The sequence below is a fragment of the Trachypithecus francoisi genome, unplaced genomic scaffold (assembly GCF_009764315.1).
Source record: "Trachypithecus francoisi isolate TF-2019V2 unplaced genomic scaffold, Tfra_2.0 Lachesis_group11, whole genome shotgun sequence".
Taxonomy (NCBI): domain Eukaryota; kingdom Metazoa; phylum Chordata; class Mammalia; order Primates; family Cercopithecidae; genus Trachypithecus; species Trachypithecus francoisi.
Window position 1 is genome coordinate 94,882,669 of NW_022681456.1, and position 27,858 is coordinate 94,910,526.

Here is a 27,858-nt window from a genome sequence, read left to right on the forward strand (position 1 = left end):
TTTTTTTGAGACGGAGTCTCGCTCTGTTGCCCGGCTGGAGTGCAGTGGCCGGATCTCAGCTCACTGCAAGCTCCGCCTCCCGGGTTTACGCCATTCTCCAGCCTCAGCCTCCCGAGTAGCTGGGACTACAGGCGCCCGCCACCTCGCCCAGCTAGTTTTTTGTATTTTTTAGTAGAGACGGGGTTTCACCGTGCTAGCCAGGATGGTCTCGATCTCCTGACCTCGTGATCCGCCCGTCTCGGCCTCCCAAAGTGCTGGGATTACAGGCTTGAGCCACCGCGCCCGGCCAATAATATAATATCTTCATTCTGATGCTGCTATTGCTTATTATACATACAGAGAGGAGGAATATTCAAAAGGATGGGATTCTGGCATTACTAGGTTTCGTGAAGAAAATGCCATCAAAATAACATTCTGATTCTTAGCAGTCACCATTCATTGACTTTCTCTCTCTCTCTCTCGTTTTTTTTTTTTTTTTGAGAGAGGGTCTCTCTGTTGCCCAGACTGTAGTGCAGTGGTGCAATCTCGGCTTACTGCAACCTCCGCCTCCTGGGTTCAAACGATTCTCCTATGTCAGTCTCCCGAGTAGCTGGGATTACAGGGGTGCGCCAACATGCCCAGCTAATTTTGATATTTTTAGTAGAGATGGGGTTTCACAATGTCAGCCAGGCTGGTCTTGAACTCCTCACCTCAGATGATCCATTCACCTCGGCCTCCCAAAGTACTGGTAATACGAGTGTGAACCACTGTATCTGGCCTTTCATTGACTTTCTATAATAAAAATCCAAGATTTTCCATGAGTTTTCATTCTCTTTGATCTCTATATAATATAATTGATTATCTTAGCCAGTTCTTCCTTCTTGAAATGGTTTACTTGTATTTTATGCCATGTTAACTTACTAATTACTTATGGCAACTCAAATATGTTGGTTTTACTGCCAGCATTTATTCACCTGACTTCTGGCAAAATAGTACATCAGATTTCTGATGGGAAAACCTCCTATAGTCTCAGCCCATGTAATTTACCTTCAATCACAGCTCATGATGTGGGTGTTGATTGGCCCTAGTCTGATCATCAAACTGTAATCTCCCAGTCTGCAGTAACTGGGTCAGGAATGGGTCCACGACTGGCAAATCCAATTAGATACAATATAAAGTTTGCTAGGGCTTTGGAGAAAGAGGCTCTTTCTCTGTCCTTTCAGACATGAGTGAGATATTAGGCTATTTGTTGCTATAAAGAAATATCTGAGACTGGATATTTTATAAGAAAAGACCTTTAATTGGCTCACGGTTCTGCAGGCTGTACAGAAAGCACAGCACTGGCATCTGCTTCTGGAAAGGTCTCAGGAAGTTTACAATCGTGGTGGAAAGCAAAGGGGGAGCAGGCACATCACACAGTGAAAGCAAAGGACCAGATCTCCTGTGAACTCAGAAGGAGCTCATTTATCATCAAGGAGATGACCCAAGCCATTCATTTGAGATTCATCCCCAGGATCTAAATACATCTGGTCATGCTTCACCTTCAACACGGGGTATTACATCTCAACATGCGATTTTGGTGGGGACAAATATCCAAAGTATCTCAGGTATAAGGCTTGGAGTTTGCTGTAGCCCTTTGAGCACCACATAAAATTTAAGAATGGAGCCTAAGGAGTAAGAAGCAGAGTGGAGAAATGGACCTCTATGTGACATCCTAGTGTTTTTAGTCCTTTATCCACCTACACTTGACGCCAACTTATTAGAGACTTTTCAGATTCTCACAATAGCCAATACATACTCCCTGTTTCCCATTATTTTGGCTTAAACTAGTTTGATCTCGATTTTCTAACTCTTGCAACCAAAACAATTCAAAAACAAACAAATAAAACAACAGTACATGTATATGTATTTTACTATGTACATACACATGCATATAAATGCATAGAGAAAGTTCTGGAAAGATACATTTCAAAGTGGTAGAGGTGGTTATCTCTGGCGAAAGGGGTCTATTATGGTGGGAAAGATGATTGAGAAGGGACTTTTGGCCTTTCTTTATTGTTAGACTGCTTTGGAACATGTTCCTGGAGGTTGTAAAGCAAATGTCCTCAAAGCTGGAGTGTAGTGGCACGATCTCGGCTCACTGCAACCTCTGCCTCCCTGGTTCAGCCAATACTCTGCCTCAGCCTCCTGAGTAGCTGGGATTACAGGGGCCTGCCACCATGCCCGGCTAATTTTTGTCTTTTTAGTAGAGTCGGGGTTTCACCACGTTGGCCAGGGTGGTCTTGAACTCCTGACCTCGTGATCCACCCGCCTCGGCCTCCCAAAGTGCTGGGATTACAGGTGTGAGCCACCGCGCCCGGCCTCCAATGCCTTTTTTTCCACATCACATTTCTTTTCAAATGTAACCTGACCGCAGATACATAACTGTCCTCATACGGAACAGAACTTTTTAAGTACTTTCTTGTTCTTTGATCTCAAAGCTGAATTTCAAGCAAGGGATGCTCAGGAACCAAGATGTTCACTACACCAGCTGAAACAAAAAGTAGTTTATTTCATCTCAGCAAGAGGGAACTGCCAAAGTATCAGAAGCTTCTCATCTGCGGAGTCCTTCTCTTCAGAAGCCGTGGGAATTGGTTCACCACCAGGGGGCGCAGTTTCACTGTACCGTGGTACGCCGCGGAAAAGGCGCGCTCTCACCTGCAATATTGTCCGAGGTCTGAATATTAAAGAGTTCATTGCTGCCGATCTAAAGGCTCTCTCTGTTTAACTGATCCCTGGGAATGACAGTAGAGCCTTGCTTTAAAGCCAGACGATAAAATTTAAATAGTTAAGCCCTCTGGGTTCATTAGTTTATTTTCCTTGTTGCTGGCAAGGAAAGTGCTATATTGTAGAGATAATCGTGACTGATAATCAAAATGAAAGCAGTTTTGACAAATTCTAATATAAGTTTTTATTGAAACAGGAATCACAAAATCCTTTTGTCTAAAAGGAAAACAGTTTTAGCTGCATGAAAAATAGGCCCCAGGCTAAGAAAGCTTTTGCTCAAATAAGGGAAATAAAAGAGCAGTGGAATTGTAGGAAGAGAATCCTATGATGCTTGACTTTTTGCCCTCAGCCTGAAGAATGAAAGCAAATCAGAGGGACAAAACATCTTTAGCAGTCCCAGCTACTAGGGAGGCTGAGGCAGGAGAATTGCTTGAACCTGGGAGGCAGAGGCTGCAGTGAGCCGAGATAGCGCCACTGCACTCCAGCCTGGGAGACAGAGCAAGACTCTGTCTCAAAAACAAAACAAAACAAAACAAAACAAAACAAAACAAAACAAAACAAAAATCTTTAGCCCCTAATGCGGAACTGTATAAAGTAATTTAAAAACATTTAAATTAAAAGGGGGGAACCCCAAATGAACCAACAACTGTTCATTCACTCAACAGTTAAAAAATTAAGTTGCAAATCATGTCATCTTTGCTTTGTTTCAAGTAAACGAAGCTGTTAAAACAACGCCTCATGGAGGGCAACAGTGGGGATTCTCAGGAGAGAAGATATTCTACCTTTTGGTTAGCATGTTGGGGCAGGGAGGTGGAGACTGCCTGCCGAATCAAAAATCAGGGTCTTGGGTTTTCTTTCTGTTACTGGGAATTACACTTTACATGAGTGGAATGCATATTGTGAATTTTCTTTTACAGGTCAGGGATCCATGGAAGGAGGTTTGGGATTCACCACAGGAGATAGTTTATCTCTGTCCTCAAAGAATCAAATGTACCATTCCTTTAAGCATACATTGAGGAGGGACTGGCGATGAGAGTGGAAACTAGCTATAGAAATGGGAGAATGCAGCCCTGAATTGCTCCAGAACAAACACATTTAATGCCAGAGAAGTAGACCACGCTGGGTAATGTCATAATACTATAAAAGGAAGGGTACTTGCTAGGTCGTATTCTAGGATATTTTTTCCAGCCCTATCTCCAGGCTGCTGGAAGGATAGTCAGGCTGGTTTAGGTGCTCTCTCCCTACCCTCCAAACACGGCAAACATTCTGGGTGGCTTCCAGACTGCCTGATGGCATCGCCAGATTGGCTTGCTCCACCGCTGCAGCTCGGAAGGTAGGGTTAATTCCATACAGTTGCCAGAGCCCTAAATGAGGGAGCCTAGGTCAGAGGTCGCACCCACCGGGGAGGGCGGGGTTTAGGGGTGCGGGGCGGGCTGAGCCTGGCTCCGCCCAGGGAGGGGGCGGGATGCTTCCCGTGCCCCGCCCCACCGGCTCCAGGTTGCACGTGACCCGCGGTTCCGCCTCCCGCCCGCTCCGCAGCGCCAGCTCGGCAGGCGCGGGGCGTGAGTGTCTGGTGAGACCCGCCGGGCTTCAACTCCGCAGCGCCGGAGCGCGGCGGGCAGCAACTTTCTCCCCGGAGCGGCCGTGGCGGCGGCTGCTGCCGTGGCAGCCGGAGCGGAAGCCAGGAGGAAGAAGGCGGCGGCGGCGGCGGCGGTTGCTCCCCGCCGGCTCGGGCTGTCCAGTTCACTGAGACTGCCGGCCAGCGGAGCCGCGTCCCCCCGGGCAGCCCCGGGCCCCTGCCCTATGTCCCGCAAGGCGAGCGAGAATGTGGAGTACACGCTGCGGAGCCTGAGCAGCCTGATGGGCGAGCGGCGCAGGAAGCAGCAGGAGCCGGACGCGGCAAGCGCGGCCGGGGAGTGCAGCCTCTTGGCGGCCGCCGAGTCGAGCACCAGCCTGCAGAGCGCGGGCGCGGGCGGCGGCGTCGGGGACCTGGAGCGCGCGGCGCGGCGGCAGTTCCAGCAGGACGAGACCCCCGCCTTCGTGTACGTGGTGGCCGTCTTCTCCGCTCTCGGCGGCTTCCTGTTTGGCTATGACACCGGGGTGGTGTCAGGGGCCATGCTGCTGCTCAAGCGGCAGCTCAGTCTGGACGCGCTGTGGCAGGAGCTGCTCGTGTCCAGCACGGTGGGGGCGGCTGCCGTCTCGGCGCTGGCCGGAGGCGCCCTCAACGGCGTCTTCGGCCGCCGCGCTGCCATCCTCCTGGCCAGTGCCCTCTTCACCGCCGGCTCCGCGGTGCTGGCCGCGGCCAACAACAAGGAGACGCTGCTCGCCGGCCGCCTGGTCGTGGGACTCGGCATCGGTGAGTTCGGGCACCGCTAAGGGCGCACGGGACCCCAGTGTCACCGCCCTTGACCTTGGGTGTTGCGTGCCTCTTGCCCATCGGGGTCCTCGTCGGGTCTCGCCGGGTCAGAGAATCCTCCACTTCTCTGGGCTCTAGAGCTCATCTCTTTGTTGGTCCAGCCTCCAAGGCTCTCCCGGGAGGTGGGGGGTTTGAGGGTGGTGGGTCACTGTAGTCTCCCTCGAGCCCACGTGGAATCTTTGATCGCCCACGGACCAGTCAGTCCGAGTAGTTGTTGCCTCTCAGCACTTCCAGGAACCCAACTGAACCCCAGCTTTTTCCTTGATCCAGCCTAACCTGATGCTGCTTCTTGAGCTTACGAGGGTCTCTATTTTCCTGCACTGTCCCACCTTCCTTCTCCACTGCTAGCCCCTTTCCTTTTCTAGGGCTCCCAGCCTGCAACCTAGAGCGTCGTCAAGTTACAGTGAGATAATATTTAGAATTAAGTAATTCCGGACTCTGAAAGGTTTATTAGCTACCCCTGCTCTCTTTCCTTATCTAGCATTTGTCTTTAGATGACATCTCCTTTTGCTTTTATGCTTTTTCTGTTGCCTTTCAGCTTTCATTCTTTTCCCAAGTGAATTCCATTCTCCTGTGTTTTTCTAACTTTTTCATTTGGATCCTTTTTTATCCATTCTCCTCTTTGTTTTTGCCTCTCCTGCTTTCCAGTTGGGAACCAAATTATCTATTAAAGATCATATTCACTTCCTGAATTCATTTAGGAGGTACTCCCCCTGTGGATAAATGCCCAGCAAGATAAATGATTGGAATTTACTTCAAAAATGAAGGCATTAATGTTCTCCTGGCATTGATTTTTTTTCACCCTGGTTGCTGAGCAGGGGAGGTACAATTGGCAAGTTTTTGGCAGAGGGAAGCCATTTGGAATGTGCGCAGTATTATTAGAAAGCACTTTTGAGGGAAAGTGGGGGGTTGTGACTTAAATCTCACTAGAATTTTTCTAAGACACACCGCTGATGCTTTTTTAATGTTTCGTTTCATAATTCAGTTTTTTGTTTCCCTTAGGGTGCTGTTGAAGTATTTCTTTCCTATGGCTGGGGCTTGATGAAAGCGCTTTAAACCTGGGGCTGCTGGTGATCTGTGTATTCACCACTTGTTTAATGTTTGTGCTTTTCACCCTTTCTCTGTGGGTTCTGAAGGGAAGCAAAGGCCATATATTCAACTCCACGTGCAGGAACCATGAGCCTAAAACCCAGCTCGCTGCACTTTATATTCAAAGTTTGTCAGTAGTGACCTTCCTTTTGCTTGTTTATTGTACTATTAGGAAAGGTAGGGCAAAGCTCTTAGTAACATATTAAGTTGGCACAAAAATGTCCAAAGTGACCAAAAAATCCAGCTGAAATGAAACCTCTTTGTATGGAAACTACTTGCGCCTTCAGGACCCTTCAACAAATAACCTGCTAAGTGACCACGATTCTTTTCTCAGTATTGTCTGCTTGGGACATCTGGACTTTTATTGTTGCTTCTGACATAGAAATAACATCATTTTAGGTAGCAAGAATTGTTCTGTCAGCCTGAATCTTTTCTGTAATTTTGAAATTGAATCATGCTTTGCAGAACTCTCTAAATGAAGCTTCCTAGTGTTTTGCTATGGCAAGTATTGGTTAAAATTTTGGGTATTATGTTTAGTCTTTTTATCTGGCCTGCAAATTGAGCCCTGTTCTGTGTAAGATCTCCTTCCAGATGTTGTGGGCAGAATAGTGAGAAGAATGTATTATACTTTAGTAAATGTAGCAAGGTGGGACAAAAGCAACGTAGAACATGTAGAACTTGCTAAGCTTTATAACAGAGGTTCTCAGAGATGGCTGATGAATTCAGAGAGGCTACAGTTATCTTCAACAGAGGGAAGCCAGAAGCTCTTACCAATGGACATGGTATGTTGACATGTCAGTATTTTAACAGAAATGAGGAAGGGACCTTCTAAGCAAGGGATGAAATGGGTAAAGGAAGGAAAGCATAGGGCATACTCGGGGAATAGGTGGAAGCAGCAATAGAGGACAAAGCAGGAGATCAGATTGGAAGTGTGGGTGTGCAAGAGCTGTGGAGGCCTCTCTGTCGTGCAGCCTCATTCTGTGGTCTCTGGGCTGATTGGTTCAACAGAGAAGCCCAGTTTAGGTATGGTCTCCATTCAGTTCTGGTGTAGCCCATCTCACTTCCAGAAACATACCTCTCAGAATAGAAGCCCTGAAGCAGTTTCTTAAAAGCCCTCTTCATTTACAAAATGAAGAATGTTTTAAGATCATAAACAGGCTTTGAAACAGGCCATGTTCAAAACAAAACAATAATGAAATAAAACCACTTCAAATTAGGATCTATGCAAAGCATGTAATTATACAAATAAAATCATTAAAACTTAACAGATCACTAGCCTTCCAAAAGAAATCACAAGTGTGTGTTTTTTTTTTTTTTGTTTTTTTGTTTTTTTAGCTACAAGGAAATGGGTTCCTAACATGAGCATTTTTTGAGGGACATTAGATCAGTTTGCTTGTTTGGTACACTAAATCTGGATTAATTTTATGCTATTGTTTTTTAAGTAGTTAAATTTTATGTGTAGTCAGGGATTTGTTGTTTTGTCCTTATGATACTTAGTAAATGTTGATGAATAACAAAATGTGGCTTTTGATGCCTTTTTCAGACAAGTTTGCTGTAAGAACTTCTTTGCTCCACACGTTTATCTGTGGTAAAATATAGGCCGATGTGGGTCAGGAATTTCTGTTCATTTTGTTCACTGATACATTCCTGCCACATAGGAGATACTTGTTGAATAAATGAATGGTGAGCAGAAACGAAAAAAAATCCAAATTTCATTGCTGGTCGAGTAGCACTTTAAGATAGTTTAAGTTCTTTTCAAAACACAAAAATAGTGCATTATCAAAATACTTGAAAGGCCGTCTAAAGGTTTTGGTTGTAATAGTTTAATGAAATCATTTTCTATTCAACACTTGCTAATTGAGCTTCTGTTATTGATCCTGTCAGATATGGGGCAGGCAGTAATTAGATAAAAACCCCACCCTGGAGGTGTTCATTCTGTAATGGAGTAGAAAGATACATAAACAAGCAATTAAAATAGACATTTCTCTATAGTGTCAGATGACACACAGAAGAGTGAGTGGTCAGTTGATTCTTTTAAGGGAAAAAATGGAACACAGGATTGAGGAAAGTTCTACAGTGGAATATTCAAAGTAGGGTTTGAAGAGTGAGTAGGTATTCAGCAGATGATGTAGATGAAGCCAGAAAAGTGCTTGTTTAGTGCTTTAGTATGTGCAAGACCTGGTGGTAGTACTTTACACATATTACCTCATTTAATCTTCCTGAGTCTGGGAAATGGGTCCCCTTTTTTTGAGTGTGGAAACAGTTAAATGGCAAGGTCACTGATTACAGAGGCAGGATTAAAAAAAAACCTTGAGTCTTTTGCTGTATTACCCTACTGGACATTTAAGGTGGAGTTAAGAACTGGTGTAAAGGCACAGAAAAATCAAAGCAGTGTTTGAAGCATAGGTGAGTGAGGGGTGGTGATGGGGTGGTCATGAGACTGGAATGTTTTGGGGGGATTAGGCTGAATATGGTTTATTTGGTCCTGCCTATGCAGGGAGAGCTTTTAGAGGTTTTTAACAGTAAATAATATAATCAGATTAAACATCCCTTGAATCTGATATGTGAGGGTTTTTGTTTTTCCCATTATGCTTTTAAGTTCTTTTAGTTTCTTCCTTAAGCCTTCTCATGTCTTTGAAATTTTGGGTATTAGCAATCCTTTGCTGAGATGGCTACTATAGGATGGGTAAAGCATAGCATGTGACCATGAATTACTGATATGGGAGGAGTCAGTGGACCCTTCAGCAGAAACCTTTGCAGAGGTGAAGATAGCAAGGAGTAGAGTGTAGTTATTAATGAGTATTCAATGAATTGCATAGTAAAAGACTTTAAGTATCAGAAGTCAGAGAGATGTGTATTTGTTTTGATTTAAGGGTTCCGTTTTCTTGACTGGTTGTAATAAAATTACCGAGTGCCTGTTTTAAATCGGGCATTATTTTGGGTTTTCTTTTCTTTTTTCTTTTTGGTTCACCAGAGGCATCTTTGTTTCCTCTAGTTTATTTTTCTCTTGTACTTGAGTCCTGACACTATACTTTCTCCATTTCGCTGCCTGCTACCACGACCACCTGAACTTTTTAAACGTGAAAAGTCAAATTTGAAATAGGACATAACTTTTCCATCTCAGATATGATTGTATTCTAACAGTGTTAATCTTTTTTTTTTTTTTTTTTTTTTGTTGTTGTTGTTGATATGGAGCTTCACTGTTGTTGCCCAGGCTGGAGTACAGTGGTGAGATCTCGGCTCACTGCAACCTCCACCTCCCAGGTTCAAGCGATTCTCCTGCCTCAGTCTCCTGAGTAGCTGGGATTACAGGCACCTGCTCCCCAGGCCCACCTAATTTTTGTATTTTTGGTAGAGACAGGGTTTCACCATGTTGGCCAAGCTGGTCTCGAACTCCTGATCTCAGGTGATACGCCTGCCTTGGCCTTCCAAAGTGCTGGGATTACAGGCATGAGCCACCACGCTTGGCCCAGGGTTAACCTTATTTTGTATGTTCTTTACATGCAATCCCATTTTCAGGTGTTTGTTTAGCAGTATTGTACCTATAATCAAGGTTTTTAAGTATGGTTAGTTACAACAGGATTGAAGAATATGAGTTTGCTCATTTGCTTTATTTATTTTCTATGACCATGTATCTCCAATGCATAACACACAAGAAATTCTCTAGAAAAGACAAAGTACAAGAGCATAGTACTATTAACACTATTAGCATGTGCACAGTCAGTGAAAAAGCATCCATTAGCCCTTTCTCCCTGGTGTTGGCATTTATTCTACTGCTCATTGTAAGTGGTGATTTAGGACCTGTGTGGGGAATATCAAGACGTCTCTAAATTTGATAGTCATCAGTATTCAAAACCTTTCGTGAGAATTGACATACTAATTTATACAGCACTGGATTCGTTGAATTAATCTTAGATTTACATCAGTTTCTTCTGTGTCAGCCTCTTTCAGGACTCCCTCTACTGGAACACAATTTGTAGCTGTAAATTATAGCTTGTAATTAGTATATTATGGCCTGTTGAGTCATACTTTTAAAAATACCACATTTTTGTTTTTTGAACAGCATTTGAATTCTTCCTCAGTGCAAATGAAATGTAAAATCTTGTTTGATCAAAAAATGCAATGTTGAGATCAGTGTCAACAAAGAATGTCATTTAAGGTAAGCATAGTTGGGCGGAAGCTCCTAATTTTCAAATAGTTAATCAGCTAATATACAGTTTTGGGGGGAGGTGCTCAAATTTGTTTTTTTCCCCTACTCCCCAATTTCTGTCTGTTTGGTTGTTTTTGAAGGCAGGAATTCTGTATTGGATTTATGCTCCCTACTGGTATGAAACTGACACATAAAATAAAGCCTCCTTTGACTTCTTGTATTTCCTTGTTTTATACACATTAACAGCTTTGCTCCCTCCCCTTTTCTGTCTGGCAGCGTAGGAACTGACACTGCAGTTATAGTGAGGATTATGATCTAATTGTGTTTGCCTAGTAGTATAGCAACACCCTCTTCAAGTGAGTTGTCGGTAAGATAACGTAAGTCTGTTAACATGAGTTATGTGAAATTGTTCACGTGACTTCCTTGGAAAACATTGTGCTTTTTCATTCATCCCTTTTTCCCTCTTCTGGATTATAAACTTAAAGTAAGAATACACTCAAAGTTAACTGACTTCACACTAACATCTTTGGTTTGAACACCTTTAATGATATAGAAACCACTAAGAGAACTGAACTAGCAAGCAGTTGTTGCTGTCTTTACCCAAAATCACCTGAGTCTAATTTTCTTTTTCTCATGTTGAGCTTGGTTCCTTTGTACATCTTTCTTGTCTACACCTTTTTCCATTTCTTTATCTTTCTTTTTCCTGTGACCCATTAGAGTCCGTAAATAGTAGCAACACTTCTAATAGCAGCTATTGCTAATAGTATCGAAACTTCCGTTGTCAGGAGGAAAATTCATACTCACCAGAAAAGCCTCAAACATTTTGCACATATAAAATTTAATTTCTCTGGTTGTAGAAAGAGAAAAAAGTTTTACAGGGACTTCTAAACTCAGGAGTATTACATGCTTTCTAGTTAGGCCTTTTATTAAAGGCCACTATTTGAAATGGTGCGGTCTGCAGCATATGTCCAAGGCCACATGGCAGGAGCATCATTTCACAGCAGGGCCAAGCACCGTGGCAGCTGGTCACCAGCGAGCAGTGGCACCAGTGTTCTTCTGATTTTAGTGCTGCCTTGCCCTGCACTGGGAGGAGTCTAGGAGTCCATCCTTGTGGCAGGGTGTGGATTGGCCATCAGCTTAGCTGCCAGTGCCCTGAAAATAGTACCTAAGACTTGTTGAATGCTTACACTTCTAAACATTTTGCACATGCTAATTCACATAGTCTTCATAATAACCCAGGGGGATAATACAGTTACCTTTGTTTTAAGATAAGGATATTTAGGAACAATGAGATCACTTGGACTCGGGACGGGGAACATCACACACTGGGGCCTATCATGGGGAGGGGGGAGGGGGAAGGATTGCATTGGGAGTTATACCTGATATAAATGATGAATTGATGGGTGCTGATGAGTTGATGGGTGCAGCACACCAACATGGCACAAGTATACATATGTAACAAACTTGCACGTTATGCACATGTACCCTAGAACTTAAAGTATAATAAAAAAATAAACAACAACAACAACAAAAGGATATTTAGGCAGAAAGAGATGAAGTAACTTTCTCATGATCACAAAGCTACTGGGTGGGGCTGGAGTTCAAACCCAAGAGGTCTGGCCTCCCAGTCTGTGCTCAACCAGTCTGTGACACTCACTCCTCTCTGAAACTGGCATAATTCTTCTTTACCATGATATATCATGTGGACATTACTTTTATTTGTTTCAATATAGATTTTTTTTTTTATTGTGGTAAAGAACACATTACATTTATACTCTTACCCATTTTAAGGTGTGCAGTTTGATATTGTTGGGTATATTCACATTGTTGTACAACAGATCTCTAGAACTTTTTCATCTTGCAAAACTGAAACACTGTATCTATTAAAAACAAATTCCCCAGCCTCTCTTCCCTATCCCTTGGCAACCCACCTTTCTGCTTTCTGTTTCTGTGATTTTTACTGCTTTGGATACTTCATATAAGTGTAATCATGCAGTATTTGTCCTTTGTTGGCTTACTTCACTTGAGGTTCATCCATGGTGTAGCATATGATAGAATTTCCTTCCTTTTAAAGGCTGCATAATATTCCATTGTGTGTGTGTGTGTGTGTGTGTGTGTATGCACACTCATATATACATATATACACATATATATGTGGCATTTAATCTATCCATTCATCTGTTGATGAACCTTTGAGTTATCTCTCCCTCTTGGCTGTTGTGGATATTGCTGCAATGAAGATGGGAGTGCAAACATCTCTTTGAGATCCTCCTTTGAATTTTTTTGGATATATACCCAGAATTGAGATTGCTGGACCATGTAGTAGTTCTATTTCTAATTTTTTGAGGAACCTCTATCCCATTTTCCATAGTGGCTGCACTCCTCCCAGTGTGGGGAAGGGCGGAGCTAAAATTGAGAAACTAGAGTTCCAGTTTCTCAATATGCTCACCAACATTTGTTTTCTTTTCTTTTGACAGTGGCCATCCTAATGGATATGAAGTGATATCTCATGGTGGTTTTGATTTACATTTCTCTTAGGATTAGTGATGTGAAACATTTTTTCATAGACTTGTTGGCCACTTTTACCTTTGTATATCTTCTTTGGAAAATTGTTTATTGTATTTTCAAGTCCCTTACCTATTTTTAATTGGTCTATTTCAATTGCTATTGAGTTGTAGAAGTTCCTTATGTATTCTGAATATTAACCCCTTATCAGATATATGACTTGCAAATGTTTTCTTTCATTCCATTGGTTGCCTTTCACTGTTTATTGTGTCTTTTGGTGTATAGTTTTTAAATTTGATGTAGTCCTGTTTGTCTGTTTTTGCTCAACACACACAAAACTAAAACTGTTGGAGTCATTTGTCATGCCCCTTGAGAGTAAGCTTTTTGGAAATTCTAATAAAATACTAGATTTTACTTCTAGGAGTATGTCATTTTGTTCCCTGGAATACATTCTTTGTGAAAATATATAATCTTCATTTCCTGTGATATAATGCTTTTTAGCAGCTTAGCGGAGGCGTTATAAAAAGTGGACTCTAAAAGCCCATTCTGTATGCCTATATGTGTATATGCTTGCATTCACTCAGTAATTAGGAACATTAGTATTTTCCTTAGTTTAAGTATAAATTAAAGGAAGTGCAGAGAAATTGGGGAAATTAGCACTGTTAGTAACAGTGCTGAGATTTAAACCCAGATTTCTGATCAAGAACCAGTGTACGCCCCATCTTTCTATTATATGATAAATCCAGTTTTTGATTGTGAAAGCTAAATATGGTCACCATAATGCTTCCCAAATTATTATTAGTATTTAATGTGCTAGCAATGAAAATCCCAACACGATACTTTCTAGAATTTCACAAAATGATTGTAATCAGATTGAGGGAACAGTAGTAAGATAGTAGTTATAGACAGAAGTAATTACTGCAAAGAAATAATATGTATATGATATATAGGGTATACAATATGTATTATTAAAATGAGAATAGGATGAATGGAACAGAATCAGAATTCCAGTGATAGATCCAACTGTTTAGAAGAATTTAGTATTGAGCAAATGAGAGGGAAAAGAAAGAAGCAACTGAGAAGAGGAAATAGGAATATGAATTTAAAATAATGTAAATGAAATTTAGGTCTCATATTCTCTGTAGTATGTTGGTTTAAGAGTCTCTAATTTTTTTAATTAATGGAGTGTTTTTTCTTATCTATATTGATGACATCTTTTATTATAATTTTTAAAACCTCAAAGCAGAGATTTTAAAAGTGAGGCAACAGATTGGAAAAATATTGTGGTAAATTTATTTACTTAAAAGAAAATATATTTATCCTCAAAGTATACTAAACAGATTGTTTACAACAAGAAAAATACAGTTAGTAAATAGACTCTTGGGAAAGTGTTAAGCCTAGTTACTAATTAGAGGTGAAAATTAAGAGAACACCATACTTACTAAATTAGCAAATTAAAAACTCAGGGCTGGCCGGGCGTGGTGACTCACGCCTGTAATCCCAGCACTTTGGGAGGCTGAGGTGGGTGGAACATGAGGTCAGGAGATCGAGACCATCCTGGCTAACACGGTGAAACCCCATCTCTACTAAAAAATGCAATAATAATAATAATAATAATAATAAAATTAGCTGGGCGTGGTGGCGGGCTACTCAGGAGGCTGAGGCAGGCGAATGGCATGAACTTGGGAGGCGGAGTTTGCAGTAAGCTGAGGTCGTGCCACTGCACTCCAGCCTGGGCGACAGAGCGAGACTCCATCTCAAGAAACAAACAAACAAAAAAACAAAAACACACAAAAAAAGCTAAACAAAACTCAGGGCTAAGTTGTTCCCTAGGAAAATATGATTTTCTGTTTGTAAAATAAATTGGAATAATTTTCTGTAGAGAATATTCTAGATGAAAAGCTGACATGTTTAACATGCTTCATTCATTTGTTCTTCATTCAACAAGTTTATTTTGAATTACTAATATGTATTATATACTGTGCTCTTGCAGTTCATTTGTAAAATTGCTAATAATTCTTTGATCTGGAAATTTCACTTGAGGGATTGTAATATAAGGAAATAAAGAAAAACTCATTTTGTTTAAAGGTATTTATAGATGTGCAATATGTAATTTTAAAAAGCTAGGAGGAACCTCCAAGTGCCTAGTGATTGGGAAATGATTAGTTAGACCACATCACATTGACATTAAACACAAAAACGTCTAGACCTTAGATACATATATCCCGCAAATATTAAGCCCGAAGAATAGAACCTAGTTGTATGGACACATTGATTGCAACTACCTAAAAAATTACACTTGGACATAGAGTTTGGAAGAAGGAATAAAGGTGTATGTTTAGTTTACATGTGGCACAGGGCATTTACATTTTTTTTCTTTACTCTTCACTTTAGATCATTGTTCTACTTCACATTTTTGTTTTAAAAGGCACAGAGACACACATAACAAAACACAGCAGCAAGATACTTTTTTCCAAATTAGATTTTACTTCTTATTCTGTGGAAGGACATTTTTAGGAAATAATGACAAAAATGTTGTAATCTAATCGTATAATAGCAGTGTGGGTGTGTGTTTTCCCCCAGATTTTTAACTCATTGCATGAATTAGCAAGGTCTCATGATGTACGAAGTACATTTCTGGGATCTTATTATTGTATGTATCTCAGGAAAGTGTCTTGCTTACGTTATGGCTGAGAATGAGAGCTTCCATGGGCTCCCATCCCACACTCCCTTCCCTCTTTTGGGTTTCCTCAGCTGTTCCTGCCTGGGCCTTGCACAGATGCTGTCTTCTTTCTGTTTCTGTAGATGAACTGGCAAAGGCTTCTCCCTGTCTCCTATTCAAAGCTGTCATCCCAACTCATTCTCTTTTGTCTCATAAAATTTCTCCTTCTACTGAGTTAGTCCTGTAAGCATGGACACATGCTGTTGTTATTTTTGCAGTCTTTTTTTTTTTTATTTTATTGAATTTATTTTTTTATTTATTTTTTAAATTATACTTTAAGTTCTAGGGTACATGTGCACAACGTTCAGGTTTGTTACATATGTATACATGTGCCATGTTGGTGTGCTGTACCTATTAACTCGTCAGTTACATTAGGTATATCTCCTAATTCCTAATGCTATCCTTCCCCTCACCCCTTCCCCACAATAGGACCCAGTGTGTGATGCTCCCCTTCCTGTGTCCAGGTGATCTTATTGTTCAGTTCCCACCTATGAGTGAGAACATGCAGTATTTGGTTTTCTGTTCTTGCGATAGTTTGCTAAGAATGATGGTTTCCAGCTGCATCCATGTCTCAAAATATTTTTTTTCTGCCCCACTTTATCTTTTGGTTACTATCCTGTTTGTCTCCTTTTCTTTACATAAAACAGTTGCCTATATTCCTTCTCCGTAGTTCCTCTCTTCCCCTTTTTTCTGAACCCTATCCAGACAGGCTTTTATCCTTACCACTCCACTGGTGTTGCTCTTATCAGCTTTACTGTGTCCTCTGTGTTGCTCAGCGCAAGGACTGTCGTCAGTCCTACTTGTCCTACCAAAGGCATTTGACACAAGTAAATCGTGTCTTCATGGACCACTTTCTTTGGCTTCTAGGACACCACATTCTCCCAGCTTTTTCTGTAGGCTGCTCCTTCCCCCATCTCCTTTGCAGATTCCTCTTCATCTCTCAGACCTCTTCACTCTGACCAGCCTCAGAGTTCTCCTGTTCTCTACATTTACTCCTTTGGGGATCTCATCTTGTCTCATGGCTTGGAATAACTTCTGTGTTGCTGAGAACTCCCAAATCGAGATTTCAGCCCAGGCCTCTCTCCTGATCTCCAGATGCTTGCACCTGACTTCCCTGTGTTGTCCACCGTCTCCCGCCTGCCAGGTCAGAGCATTCCTCCCGGGGCTTGCACCGAAAGCCTTGGCGTTGTCCTTGACACCTCGTGTGCCCCTTGTCAGGTCAGCTGGGAAATCTTCTGAATCTAGGCCCTAATTATATCTGAAATCTGTTTCTTATCACTTCCTCTACAATCACCCTCATCCCAAATGCCACCCATCTCTCACTTGGGGTATTGCCAGAGTCTCCTACGTGTTCACTCTGCCCTTTTCTTGACCCCTCTGCTTACTTTTTATACATATGACAGCCAGAATGATTCATTGAAAATATAAATCAGACTATGCCATTTCTCTGCTCAAAGCCCCTGATTAGCTCCCCACCTCAGAGTAAAAGCTAGTGGTCTGCAGCAGCCCGTGGGGTCTTGCCCCATGCCCACTTCTTTGATTTCATTTCCTACTGCTTTGCCTTCCCTCCTTTTCCAGCTGCCCCCACCTCTAGGAATACACTAGACATCCTTCCAGGCCTTTCTGTGGGTGGTTTCCTCTGCTGGGAAGCCTCTCCCCAGATAACTGGAGCACTCTTTGCCTTTCTCTCTTGTGTTTCCTCAAGCATCTCTTCTTAGCGGTATCTTCCTTGATCATTCGGCTTAAATTGCAGCCCCCACCACTGATTTCCCCTGCTTTATTTTTCTCTATAGCAGTTTTCACTAGCTGAAACACTTAATTAGTTGTGTTACTTATTGATTATTTTCTGTCCAATAGAGTGTAATCTCCATGAAGGCAGATTTTAATTTTTCTGTTTTGTTTATTACTATTCCACCGTTGCATAGTGTAGTGCCTGGAACGCAGCAGGCATCCAGTAAATATTTAATCTGTAGATAACAACTAAAACAGTATAATCCTCAGGAATAATTTTGAGCTGAGATTGGATCAAGGATGTTGTAGGAAATTTGTGTAGTGGATGGAAGTAATTAAATGTTCTCTAGGATTGCTTCTGGCACTACTCTATGGTTTCAAACTTTTTAAAGTGGTTGGGAGAAAATGAGTATTATTTTTAACTTCAATCAAGACTTTTAAGTCTAACATTGTTTTCAGTGCCTGCAATGAAATGGGTCTCTGCATGTATCTAGGGAGCCTAAACAAACGAAAGTTGATTTGTGTCTGGAAAATGATCTGACAGATGCTCAAGGATGAACTTGGAGTAATTACACTTAGATGTGACAGTGGAATCAACAGAAATGCAAACTTATTACATGGGATATATCTTTTCCACATGTTAATAATGCTCTAATGTCTCCTCTCTTTCCTGGCAGACAGATTTGTGGGAAGAGGGATTACTGATTCACACAGTTGCATCTTTGTGTTTGAACCTGGAATTAAAGCAGGAGTGGAAGGGCGTTGGAGTCGTAGTTCACCCAGACTGTAAAGAGGCCTGATCAGTTTTCCCTGACCTTCACGTCTTCTGTCTGATGACTCAAGTTTTCAAACTTTAGTGAGTCTTTCTCTTGGAGAATGGAGATACGGATTTGAAATCTCCTCTTATTCTCTCCTTAGCAGCCAATCCATGTTTCAGATTCTATAATACATTTCACTAAGTAGCTATTGAGTATCTGTATCTGGCCAGGCACATTGTGGCTTGGGATTCAAAAAATAAGACAGATTTTATTTTTCATTATGGTCTGATTATAAATTTAGGGGACAAAAAACATGTGTAAGTATAAAATGATGTGGTAAGTTTTTAAAGATGATATTACATACATGGAATTTAAAAAATACCATAATCTGGAGATTGATCTGATCCTTTTAAATGATCTGGATTTTAATTCTGGATGGGGTTACGTTTCAAGTGAAGCCAATCTGCAACTCTTCATAGCAAATGGAGTGGCACTCTCACCAGTCCAAACTGTGATAATTAAAACACTGGTCTTAATATTGCACTTTAAGCTTATATTTGAATATGAGTGCTTCACATAAATATGGAAACTTACATTGTCAAGCAAAATGATTAAATTATGCTGTGTAGACTTGGCTTGAGCTACATTTCCTGGTTTACTGTTTTGAGTTTTTAATCTTACAAACCCCATAAACCCTCTATACTTATGAAACCATTCTTGCCACGCCAGACAGACCTTATTATGCCTTTCTCTGTAACACTTCTATTAGTGCCCATAGTGATACTCATATGTCATTAATACAGACAGTAATAGAAAAATATATAAGACACAGTCGTGCAGAGGAAGGTTGATGAGGTCTACCTGGAGCTGGCAAGTCAGGTTTTACAAAAACCTAATTCATAGAGTTATTGTATAGACTAATTGATACACTATTTTCTGTTAAAAGCTTAACATTATTCCTGATGCTTAATACATGCTCAGAAAACATTAGCCATTATTGTTGTAATTAATGTGAATTTTTCTTCCCATTTTATCTCAGTTGGAGGCAGGCATCAACATTTTTTGGATTGGTGAATAAAACCAGACTGTCCTGAATTAAGGTTTCCTGGCACATGTGTAATTAAAACCTCTGTAGGACTTTAATTGGCATATTAGATAGTATGAGTACAAATGAGTGAGTTACCTCATTTCACCTTTATAGTTCCTGGTTAAAGAGAGAAAGACATTTTGAAATTTTCATAGTTCGTAATTTGAACCTTGAAATTTAGGATTGTACAAAAAGAAAGGGAATTTAATGCATCAAATATATGACATGCCATTATTCTTTGTTGCCAGTAGTTGGCCAATTTCAACTTTAATAGAAGTTTAGCCTTTTGTAATAGTTTGCAAAAACAGCAAAAAATTTGAGCAATAAGCTTTTAATTTTAGATTTCCTTCTTATCCTGTAGAATAAAGTTTTAGCAGTAGTGTCAACATAAGTAAATTGTAAAGAATCTAATGATATTCAAGTGAATGAGGATACAATATTTTTGACCTACTGTACAAATTACAATTCATAAAGTGAAATTCAAGTATCTTATTTTGCACAACATAAAGTTCAGCCATGTGCCACATAACGACATTTCAGTGGAGGATGACCACATATAGGATGGTAATAAGATTATAATACTGCATTTTTACTGTACCTTTTCTATGTTTAGCCATGTTTATACACAAATACCATTGTGTTACAGTTGCCTACAGTATTTAGTGCAATAACATCCTGTACAGTTTTGTAACCCAGGAGCAGTAGGCTATAGCATATAGCTTAGGTATGTAGTGGGCTGTACCATTTAGGTTTGTGTAAGGACACTCCATGAAGTTTGCAAAATGTATTCCTGAGAATGTATCTCCGTGGCTAAGCAATGCATGATTGCATTTGTGTGTGCACATCTTTAATAAGAATATCTTACTAAAGATTCTGAGGCAGTGACTTTGTTTACTTTTTCATAGGTAATATAAAATAGACAAATCTAAAGGACTTTATTTATTATGAATGAATAGTTCTTGAGGCTGAGGAAGTAAGAACCCTTTTTAAAAAAAGGTTTATAGCCTGATTAAGGAAATCATGAATGTTGCAAAAGAAACACATGACTTTGTTACATTTGTTTGGTAATTATGTAGTTATTTATTCTGTGCAAGAGATCATTAGAGACTGGATTATTTTCAAAATTTTAGTTTCTAAATATGACATGCATTTTCAAATAAAAATGTATATATATAGTAAGAATACAGAATTATAGTTATTAATAAGCATTAAAACTGCCTATGGATAGCTCCTGCTGTAGTTAATAGTTACCTTTTATTTGCTTTAAGTGAACATCTGGCTGACTTAATCTAACTCAAAATAATTTTTAGACATAAACTCAAAGCCACTGTCAGTAAATTTTTCTTCATTTTTAAGCAGTCATGAAGATGAGATACCCAGAGATAAGCCATATGAGCGAATAGTGCCTTAATTGTTCAAAAGGGAATGAATTCTAGGAATTAAGATGAATAAACATGACTAGTTTCTAGCAAAATTATAACATATTAATGAAGATTTAGAAGCATTTAGAAAAGAGTCTGATATTACTTGGAAGTTTTGTGTGTTCACTAGAAATATGCCTTACTAAACTATTGTTTTTTCTTTGAAAGCATTTTTTTGGTGAGTAGATTAGGAAAATTCTGCAGATAAAGCATTTGGCACACTCCTCTTTCACTGAATATATTCGTAGAACATTTTCTTTGTGTTAATAAGCAAAGTAAGGGAGCAAAATAAACTTTAATCTTGTGGGGCATACTGATGACAAATAATCTCTGAAATTTGGGAAATTAAAAAAACAAACAAACATGGTTTAGTAGGATGCCTTGTCAGGGTTGAAAAGTGGGCCCAGAAGGTATCTACTGGGGTGCAACCAAGAGCTCAGTCCTTCAGCTCTGTGCTTATCAAATCCAGGGAGACCAGAGCAAGCTAAATGGCTATTACGCTTGATAACGGAGCTAATATTAAAAATAAGATACTGGAACGCTGTTAAAAACCAAGAAAAGATAAAATTCATAGAAAATGTATTTATAATATGTATATCTCCGTATATTTTACATTTTTTTAATTATACTTTAAGTTCTAGGGTACATGTGCATAATGTGCAGGTTTGTTACATATGTATACTTGTGCCATGTTGGTGTGCTGCACCCATCAACTCATCAGCACCCATCAGCTCGTCATTTACATCAGGTATAACTCCCAATGCAATCCCTCCCTCCTCCCCCCTGCCCGTGATAGGCCCTGGTGTGTGATGTTCCCCTTCCCGAGTCCAAGTGATCTCATTACTCAGTTCCCACCTATGAGTGAGAACATGCAGTGTTTGGTTTTCTGTTCTTGTGATAGTTTGCTGAGAATGATGGTTTCCAGCTGCATCCATGTCGCTACAAAGGACACAAACTCATCCTTTTTTATGGCTGCATAGTATTCCATGGTGTATATGTGCCACATTTTCTTAATCCAGTCTGTCACAGATGGACATTTGGGTTGATTCCAAGTCTTTGCTATTGTGAATAGTGCCGCAATAAACATACGTGTGCATGTGTCTTTATAGCAGCTAGATTTATAATCCTTTGGGTATATACCCAGTAATGGGATGGCTGGGTCATATGGTGATTCTAGTTCTAGATCCTTGAGGAATCGCCATACTGTTTTCCATAATGGTTGAACTAGTTTACAGTCCCACTAACAGTGTAAAAGTGTCCCTATTTCTCCACATCCTCTCCAGCACCTGTTGTTTCCTGACTTTTTAGTGGTTGCCATTCTAACTGGTGTGAGATGGTATCTGATTGTGGTTTTGATTTGCATTTCTCTGATGGCCAGTGATGATGAGCATTTTTTCATGTGTCTGTTGGCTGTATGAATGTCTTCTTTTGAGAAATGTCTGTTCATATCCTTTGCCCACTTTTTGATGGGGTTGTTTGTTTTTTTCTTGTAAATTTGTTGAGTTCTTTGTAGGTTCTGGATATTAGCCCTTTGTCAGATGAGTAGATTGCAAAAATTTTCTCCCATTCTGTAGGTTGCCTGTTCGCTCTGATGGTAGTTTCTTTTGCTGTGCAAAAGCTCTTTAGTTTAATTAGATCCCATTTGTCAATTTTTGGCTTTTGCTGCCATTGCTTTTGGTGTTTTAGACATGAAGTCCTTGCCCATGCCTATGTCCTGAATGGTATTACCTAGGTTTTCTTCTAGGGTTTTTATGGTATTAGGACTAACATTTAAGTCTCTAATCCATCTTGAATTAATTTTTGTATAAGGAATAAGGAAAGGATCCAGTTTCAGCTTTCTACTTATGGCTAGCCAGTTTTCCCAGCACCATTTATTAAATAGGGAATCCTTTCCCCATTTCTTGTTTCTCTCAGGTTTGTCAAAGATCAGATGGCTGTAGATGTGTGGTATTATTTCTGAGGACTCTGTTCTGTTCCATTGGTCTATATCTCTGTTGTGGTACCAGTACCATGTTGTTTTGGTTACTGTAGCCTTGTAGTATAGTTTGAAGTCAGGTAGCATGACACTTCCAGCTTTGTTCTTTTGGCTTAGGATTGTCTTGGCAATGCGGGCTCTTTTTTGGTTCCATATGAACTTTAAAGCCGTTTTTTCCAATTCTGTGAAGAAAGTCATTGGTAGCTTGATGGGGATGGCATTGAATCTATAAATGACCTTGGGCAGTATGGCCATTTTCAAGCTATTGATTCTTTCTCTCCATGAGCATGGTATGTTCTTCCATTTGTTTGTGTCCTCTTTTATTTCACTGAGCAGTGGTTTGTAGTTCTTCTTGAAGAGATCCTTTACATTCCTTGTAAGTTGGATTCCTAGGTATTTTATTCTCTTTGAAGCAGTTGTGAATGGAAGTTCATTCATGATTTGGCTCTGTGTTTGTCTGTTACTGGTGTATAAGAATGCTTGGGATTTTTGCACATTAATTTTGTATCCTGAGACTTTGCTGAACTTTCTTATCAGCTTAAGGAGATTCTGGGCTAAGACAATGGGGTTTTCTAAATATACAATCATGTCATCTGCAAACAGGGACAATTTGACTTCTTCTTTTCCTAACTGAATACCCTTGATTTCTTTCTCTTGCCTGATTGCCCTAGCCAGAACTTCCAACACTATGTTGAATAGGAGTGGTGAGAGAGGGCATCCCTGTCTTGTGCCAGTTTTCAAAGGGAATTTTTCCAGTTTTTGCCCATTCAGTATGATATTGGCTGTGGGTTTGTCATAAATAGCTCTTATTATTTTGAGATATGTTCCATCAATACCGAATTTATTGAGCGTTTTTAGCATGAAGGGCTGTTGAATTTTGTCAAAAGCCTTTTCTGCATCTATTGAGATAATCATGTGGTTCTTGTCTTTGGTTCTGTTTATATGCTGGATTACGTTTATTGATTTGCGAATGTTGAACCAGCCTTGCATCCCAGGGATGAAGCCCACTTGATCATGGTGGATAAGCTTTTTGCTGTGCTGCTGGATCCGGTTTGCCAGTATTTTATTGAGGATTTTTGCATCGATGTTCATCAAGGATATTGGTCTAAACTTCTCTTTTTTTGTTGTGTCTCTGGCAGGCTTTGGTATCAAGATGATATTGGCTTCATAAAATGAGTTAGGGAGGATTCCCTCTTTTTCTATTGATTGGAATAGTTTCAGAAGGAATGGTACCAGCTCCTCCTTGTACCTCTGGTAGAATTCAGCTGTGAATCCATCTGGTCCTGGACTTTTTTTGGTGGGTAGGCTATTGATTGTTGCCTCAATTTCAGAGCCTGCTATTGGTCTATTCAGGGATTCAGCTTCTTCCTGGTGTAGTCTTGGAAGAGTGTAAGTGTCCAGGAAATTATCCATTTCTTCTAGATTTTCTAGTTTATTTGCATAGAGGTGTTTATAGTATTCTCTGATGGTAGTTTGTATTTCTGTGCAGTCGGTGGTGACATCCCCTTTATCATTTTTTATTGCATGTATTTGATTCTTCTCTCTTTTCTTCTTTATTAGTCTTGCTAGCGGTCTGTCAATTTTGTTGCTCTTTTCAAAAAACTAATTCCTGGATTCATTGATTTTTTGGAGGGTTTTTTGTGTCTCTATCTCCTTCAGTTCTGCTCTGATCTTAGTTATTTCTTGCCTTCTGCTAGCTTTTGAATGTGTTTGCTCTTGCTTCTCTAGTTCTTTTAATTGTGATGTTAGAGTGTCCATTTTAGATCTTTCCAGCTTTCTCTTGTGGGCATTTAGTGCTATAAATTTCCCTCTACACACTGCTTTAAATGTTTCCCAGAGGTTCTGGTATGTTGTATCTTTGTTCTCATTGGTTTCGAAGAACATCTTTATTTCTGCCTTCATTTCGTTATGTACCCAGTAGTTATTCAGACGCAGGTTATTCAGTTTCCATGTAGTTGAGCGGTTTTGATTGAGTTTCTTAGTCCTGAGTTCTAGTTTGATTGCACTGTGGTCTGAGAGACAGTTTGTTATAATTTCTGTTCTTTTACATTTGCTGAGGAGTGCTTTACTTCCGATTTTGTGGTCAGTTTTGGAATAAGTGTGATGTGGTGCTGAGAAGAATGTATATTCTGTTGCTTTGGGGTGGAGAGTTCTGTAGATGTCTATTAGGTCTGCTTGCTGCAGAGATGAGTTCGATTCCTGGATATCCTTGTTAACTTTCTGTCTCGTTGATCTGTCTAATGTTGACAGTGGGGTGTTGAAGTCTCCCATTATTATTGTGTGGGAGTCTAAGTCTCTTTGTAAGTCTCTAAGGACTTGCTTTATGAATCTGGGTGCTCCTGTATTGGGTGCGTATGTATTTAGGATAGTTAGCTCTTCCTGTTGAATTGATCCCTTTTCCATTATGTAATGGCCTCCTTTGTCTCTTTTGATCTTTGATGGTTTAAAGTCTGTTTTATCAGAGACTAGGATTGCAACCCCTTCTTTTATTTGTTCTCCATTTGCTTGGTAGATCTTCCTCCATCCCTTTATTTTGAGCTTATGTATGTCTCTGCATGTGAGATGGATCTCCTGAATACACCAGACTGATGGGTCTTGACTCTTTATGCAGTTTCCAGTCTGTGTCTTTTAATTGGAGCATTTAGTCCATGTACATTTAAGGTTAATGTTGTTATGTGTGAACTTGATCCTGCCATTATGATATTAACTGGTTATTTTGCTCGTTAGTTGATGCAGTTTCTTCCTAGCCTCGATGGTCTTTACATTTTGGCATGTTTTTTGAATGGCTGGTACCGGTTGTTCCTTTCCGTGTTTAGGGCTTCCTTCAGGGTCTCTTGTAAGGCAGGCCTGGTGGTGACAGAATCTCTAAGCATTTGCTTATCTGTAAAGGATTTTATTTCTCCTTCACGTATGAAACTTAGTTTGGCTGGATATGAAATTCTGGGTTGAAAATTCTTTTAAGAATGTTGAATATTGGCCTCTTCTGGCTTGTAGAGTTTCTGCTGAGAGATCTGCTGTTAGTCTGATGGGCTTCCCTTTGTGGGTGACCCAACCTTTCTCTCTGGCTGCCCTTAAGATTCTTTCCTTCATTTCCACTTTGGTGAATCTGGCAATTATGTGTCTTGGAGTTGCTCTTCTCGAGGAGTATCTTTGTGGCATTCTCTGTATTTCCTGAATTTGAATGTTGGCCTGCCCTACTAGGTTGGGGAAGTTCTCCTGGATGATATCCTGAAGAGTGTTTTCCAACTTGGTTCCATTTTCCCCCTCACTTTCAGGCACCCGAATCAGAGGTAGATTTGGTCTTTTTACATTATCCCATACTTCTTGCAGGTTTTGTTCATTTCTTTTTCTTTAGCCTTCTCTTCTCGCTTCATTTCATTCATTTGATCCTCAATCGCTGATACTCTTTCTTCCAGTTGATCGAGTCGGTTAATGAAGCTTGTGCATTTGTCATGTATTTCTCGTGTCATGGTTTTCATCTCTGTTAGTTCGTTTATTGCCTTCTCTGCATTAATTTTTTTGGTTATCAATCCTTCCACTCTTTTTTCAAGATTTTTAGTTTCTTTGTGCTGGGTACGTAATTCTTCCTTTAGCTCTGAGAAGTTTGATGGTCTGAAGCCTTCTTTTCTCATCTTGTCAAAATCATTCTCCATCCAGCTTTGATCCGTTGCTGGCGATGAGCTGCGTTCCTTTGGAGGGGAGATGTGCTCTTATTTTTTGAATTTCCAGCTTTTCTGCCCTGCTTTTTCCCCATCTTTGTGATTTTATCTGCCTCTGGTCGTTGATGATGGTGACATACTTATGGGGTTTTGGTGTGGGTGTCCTTCCTGTTTGTTAGTTTTCCTTCTAACAGTCAGGACCCTCAGCTGTAGGTCTTTTGGAGATTGCTTAAGGTTCACTCCAGACCCTGTTTGCCTGGGTGTCAGCAGCAGAGGCTGCAGAAGATAGAATACTGCTGAACAGCGAGTGTACCTGTCTGATTCTTGCTTTGGAAGCTTCCTCTCAGGGGTGTACTCCACCGTGTGAGGTGTGGGGTGTCGGTCTGCCCCTAGTGGGGGATGTCTCCCAGTTAGGCTACTCAGGGGTCAGGGACCCACTTGAGCAGGCAGTCTGTCCGTTCTCAGATCTCAACTTCCGTGTTGGGAGATCCACTGCTCTCTTCAAAGCTGTCAGACAGAGTCGTTTGCATCTGCAGAAGTTTCTGCTGCTTTTTTTGTTTGTTTGTTTGTTATTGTTGTTTAGCTGTGCCCTGTCCCCAGAGGTGGAGTCTACAGAGACTGGCAGGCCTCCTTGAGCTGCTGTGAGCTCCACCCAGTTCGATCTTCCCAGGGCTTTGTTTACCTACTTAAGCCTCAGCAATGGTGGGCGCCCCTCCCCCAGCCTTGCTGCTGCCTTGCAGTTAGATCGCAGACTGCTGTGCTAGCCATGAGGAAGGCTCCGTGGGCGTGGGACCCTCCTGGCCAGGTGTGGGATATAATCTCCTGGTGTGCCCGTTTGCTTAAAGGGCAGTATTGGGATGGGAGTTACCTGATTTTCCAGGTGTTGTGTGTCTCAGTTCCCCTGGCTGGGAAAAGGGATTCCCTTCCCCCTTGTGCTTCCCAGGTGAGGTGATGCCTTGCCCTGCTTCAGCTCTTGCTGGTCGGGCTGCAGCAGCTGACCAGCACCGATTGTCCGGCACTCCCTAGTGAGATAAACCCAGTACCTCAGTTGAAAATGCAGAAATCCCCTGTCTTCTGTGTTGCTTGCGCTGGTAGTTGGAGACTGGAGCTGTTCCTATTCGGCCATCTTTGCAAGATCCATAGTTTACATTTTAAATATATTTGCGTTATTGCCGTTGATCCACTCTTAGAGCTGACCAACAGTGAGACAGACTCCTTACAGAGAACGTTAAGAGAGAGTTTACAAAGTCTATTCAGGGAGGTTGTCAGTGTAAGGTACAGGGTGACCTTTGTTGAGGAGATGAAGAAGTCTTCCTTGTATTCAGAGCCTGACTGAAGGGCTTCTCTAGTCCCGCATGATTCTAAAATTATCAGGCTTCTTTATTGATTACAATTGAGAAATGATTTTATCAAAGCTGACAGAGAATTTGTCCCCTGAAGTGGAATAAGTCATCTTAGATCCTCAAGATTGCAGATTACTAAAGAGGAGGACAGTGTCTCTTTTTTGTAACTTCTATGAGAGGTCAGTAGACGGTAGTTGGCTCATTGACACCTGAGTTATTCTGTTTCATTCCTTTTGGCTTCTGTCTTTTAAATGATC

At 40.8% G+C, this 27,858-nt stretch overlaps 1 protein-coding gene across 1 annotated transcript in view; it reads left to right on the forward strand.

The window, feature by feature from the left end:
* Positions 1-4,260: 4,260 nt before the first annotated feature.
* The window catches only part of SLC2A13 (solute carrier family 2 member 13), a 391,075-nt gene continuing 367,477 nt past the window's right edge, over positions 4,261-27,858 (forward strand). Inside the window, exon 1 of the mRNA XM_033222427.1 lies at positions 4,261-5,101. Within this exon, the coding sequence (XP_033078318.1) occupies positions 4,549-5,101 (553 nt within the window). The 5' untranslated portion in view covers positions 4,261-4,548. The remainder of the gene's footprint in view (positions 5,102-27,858) is intronic.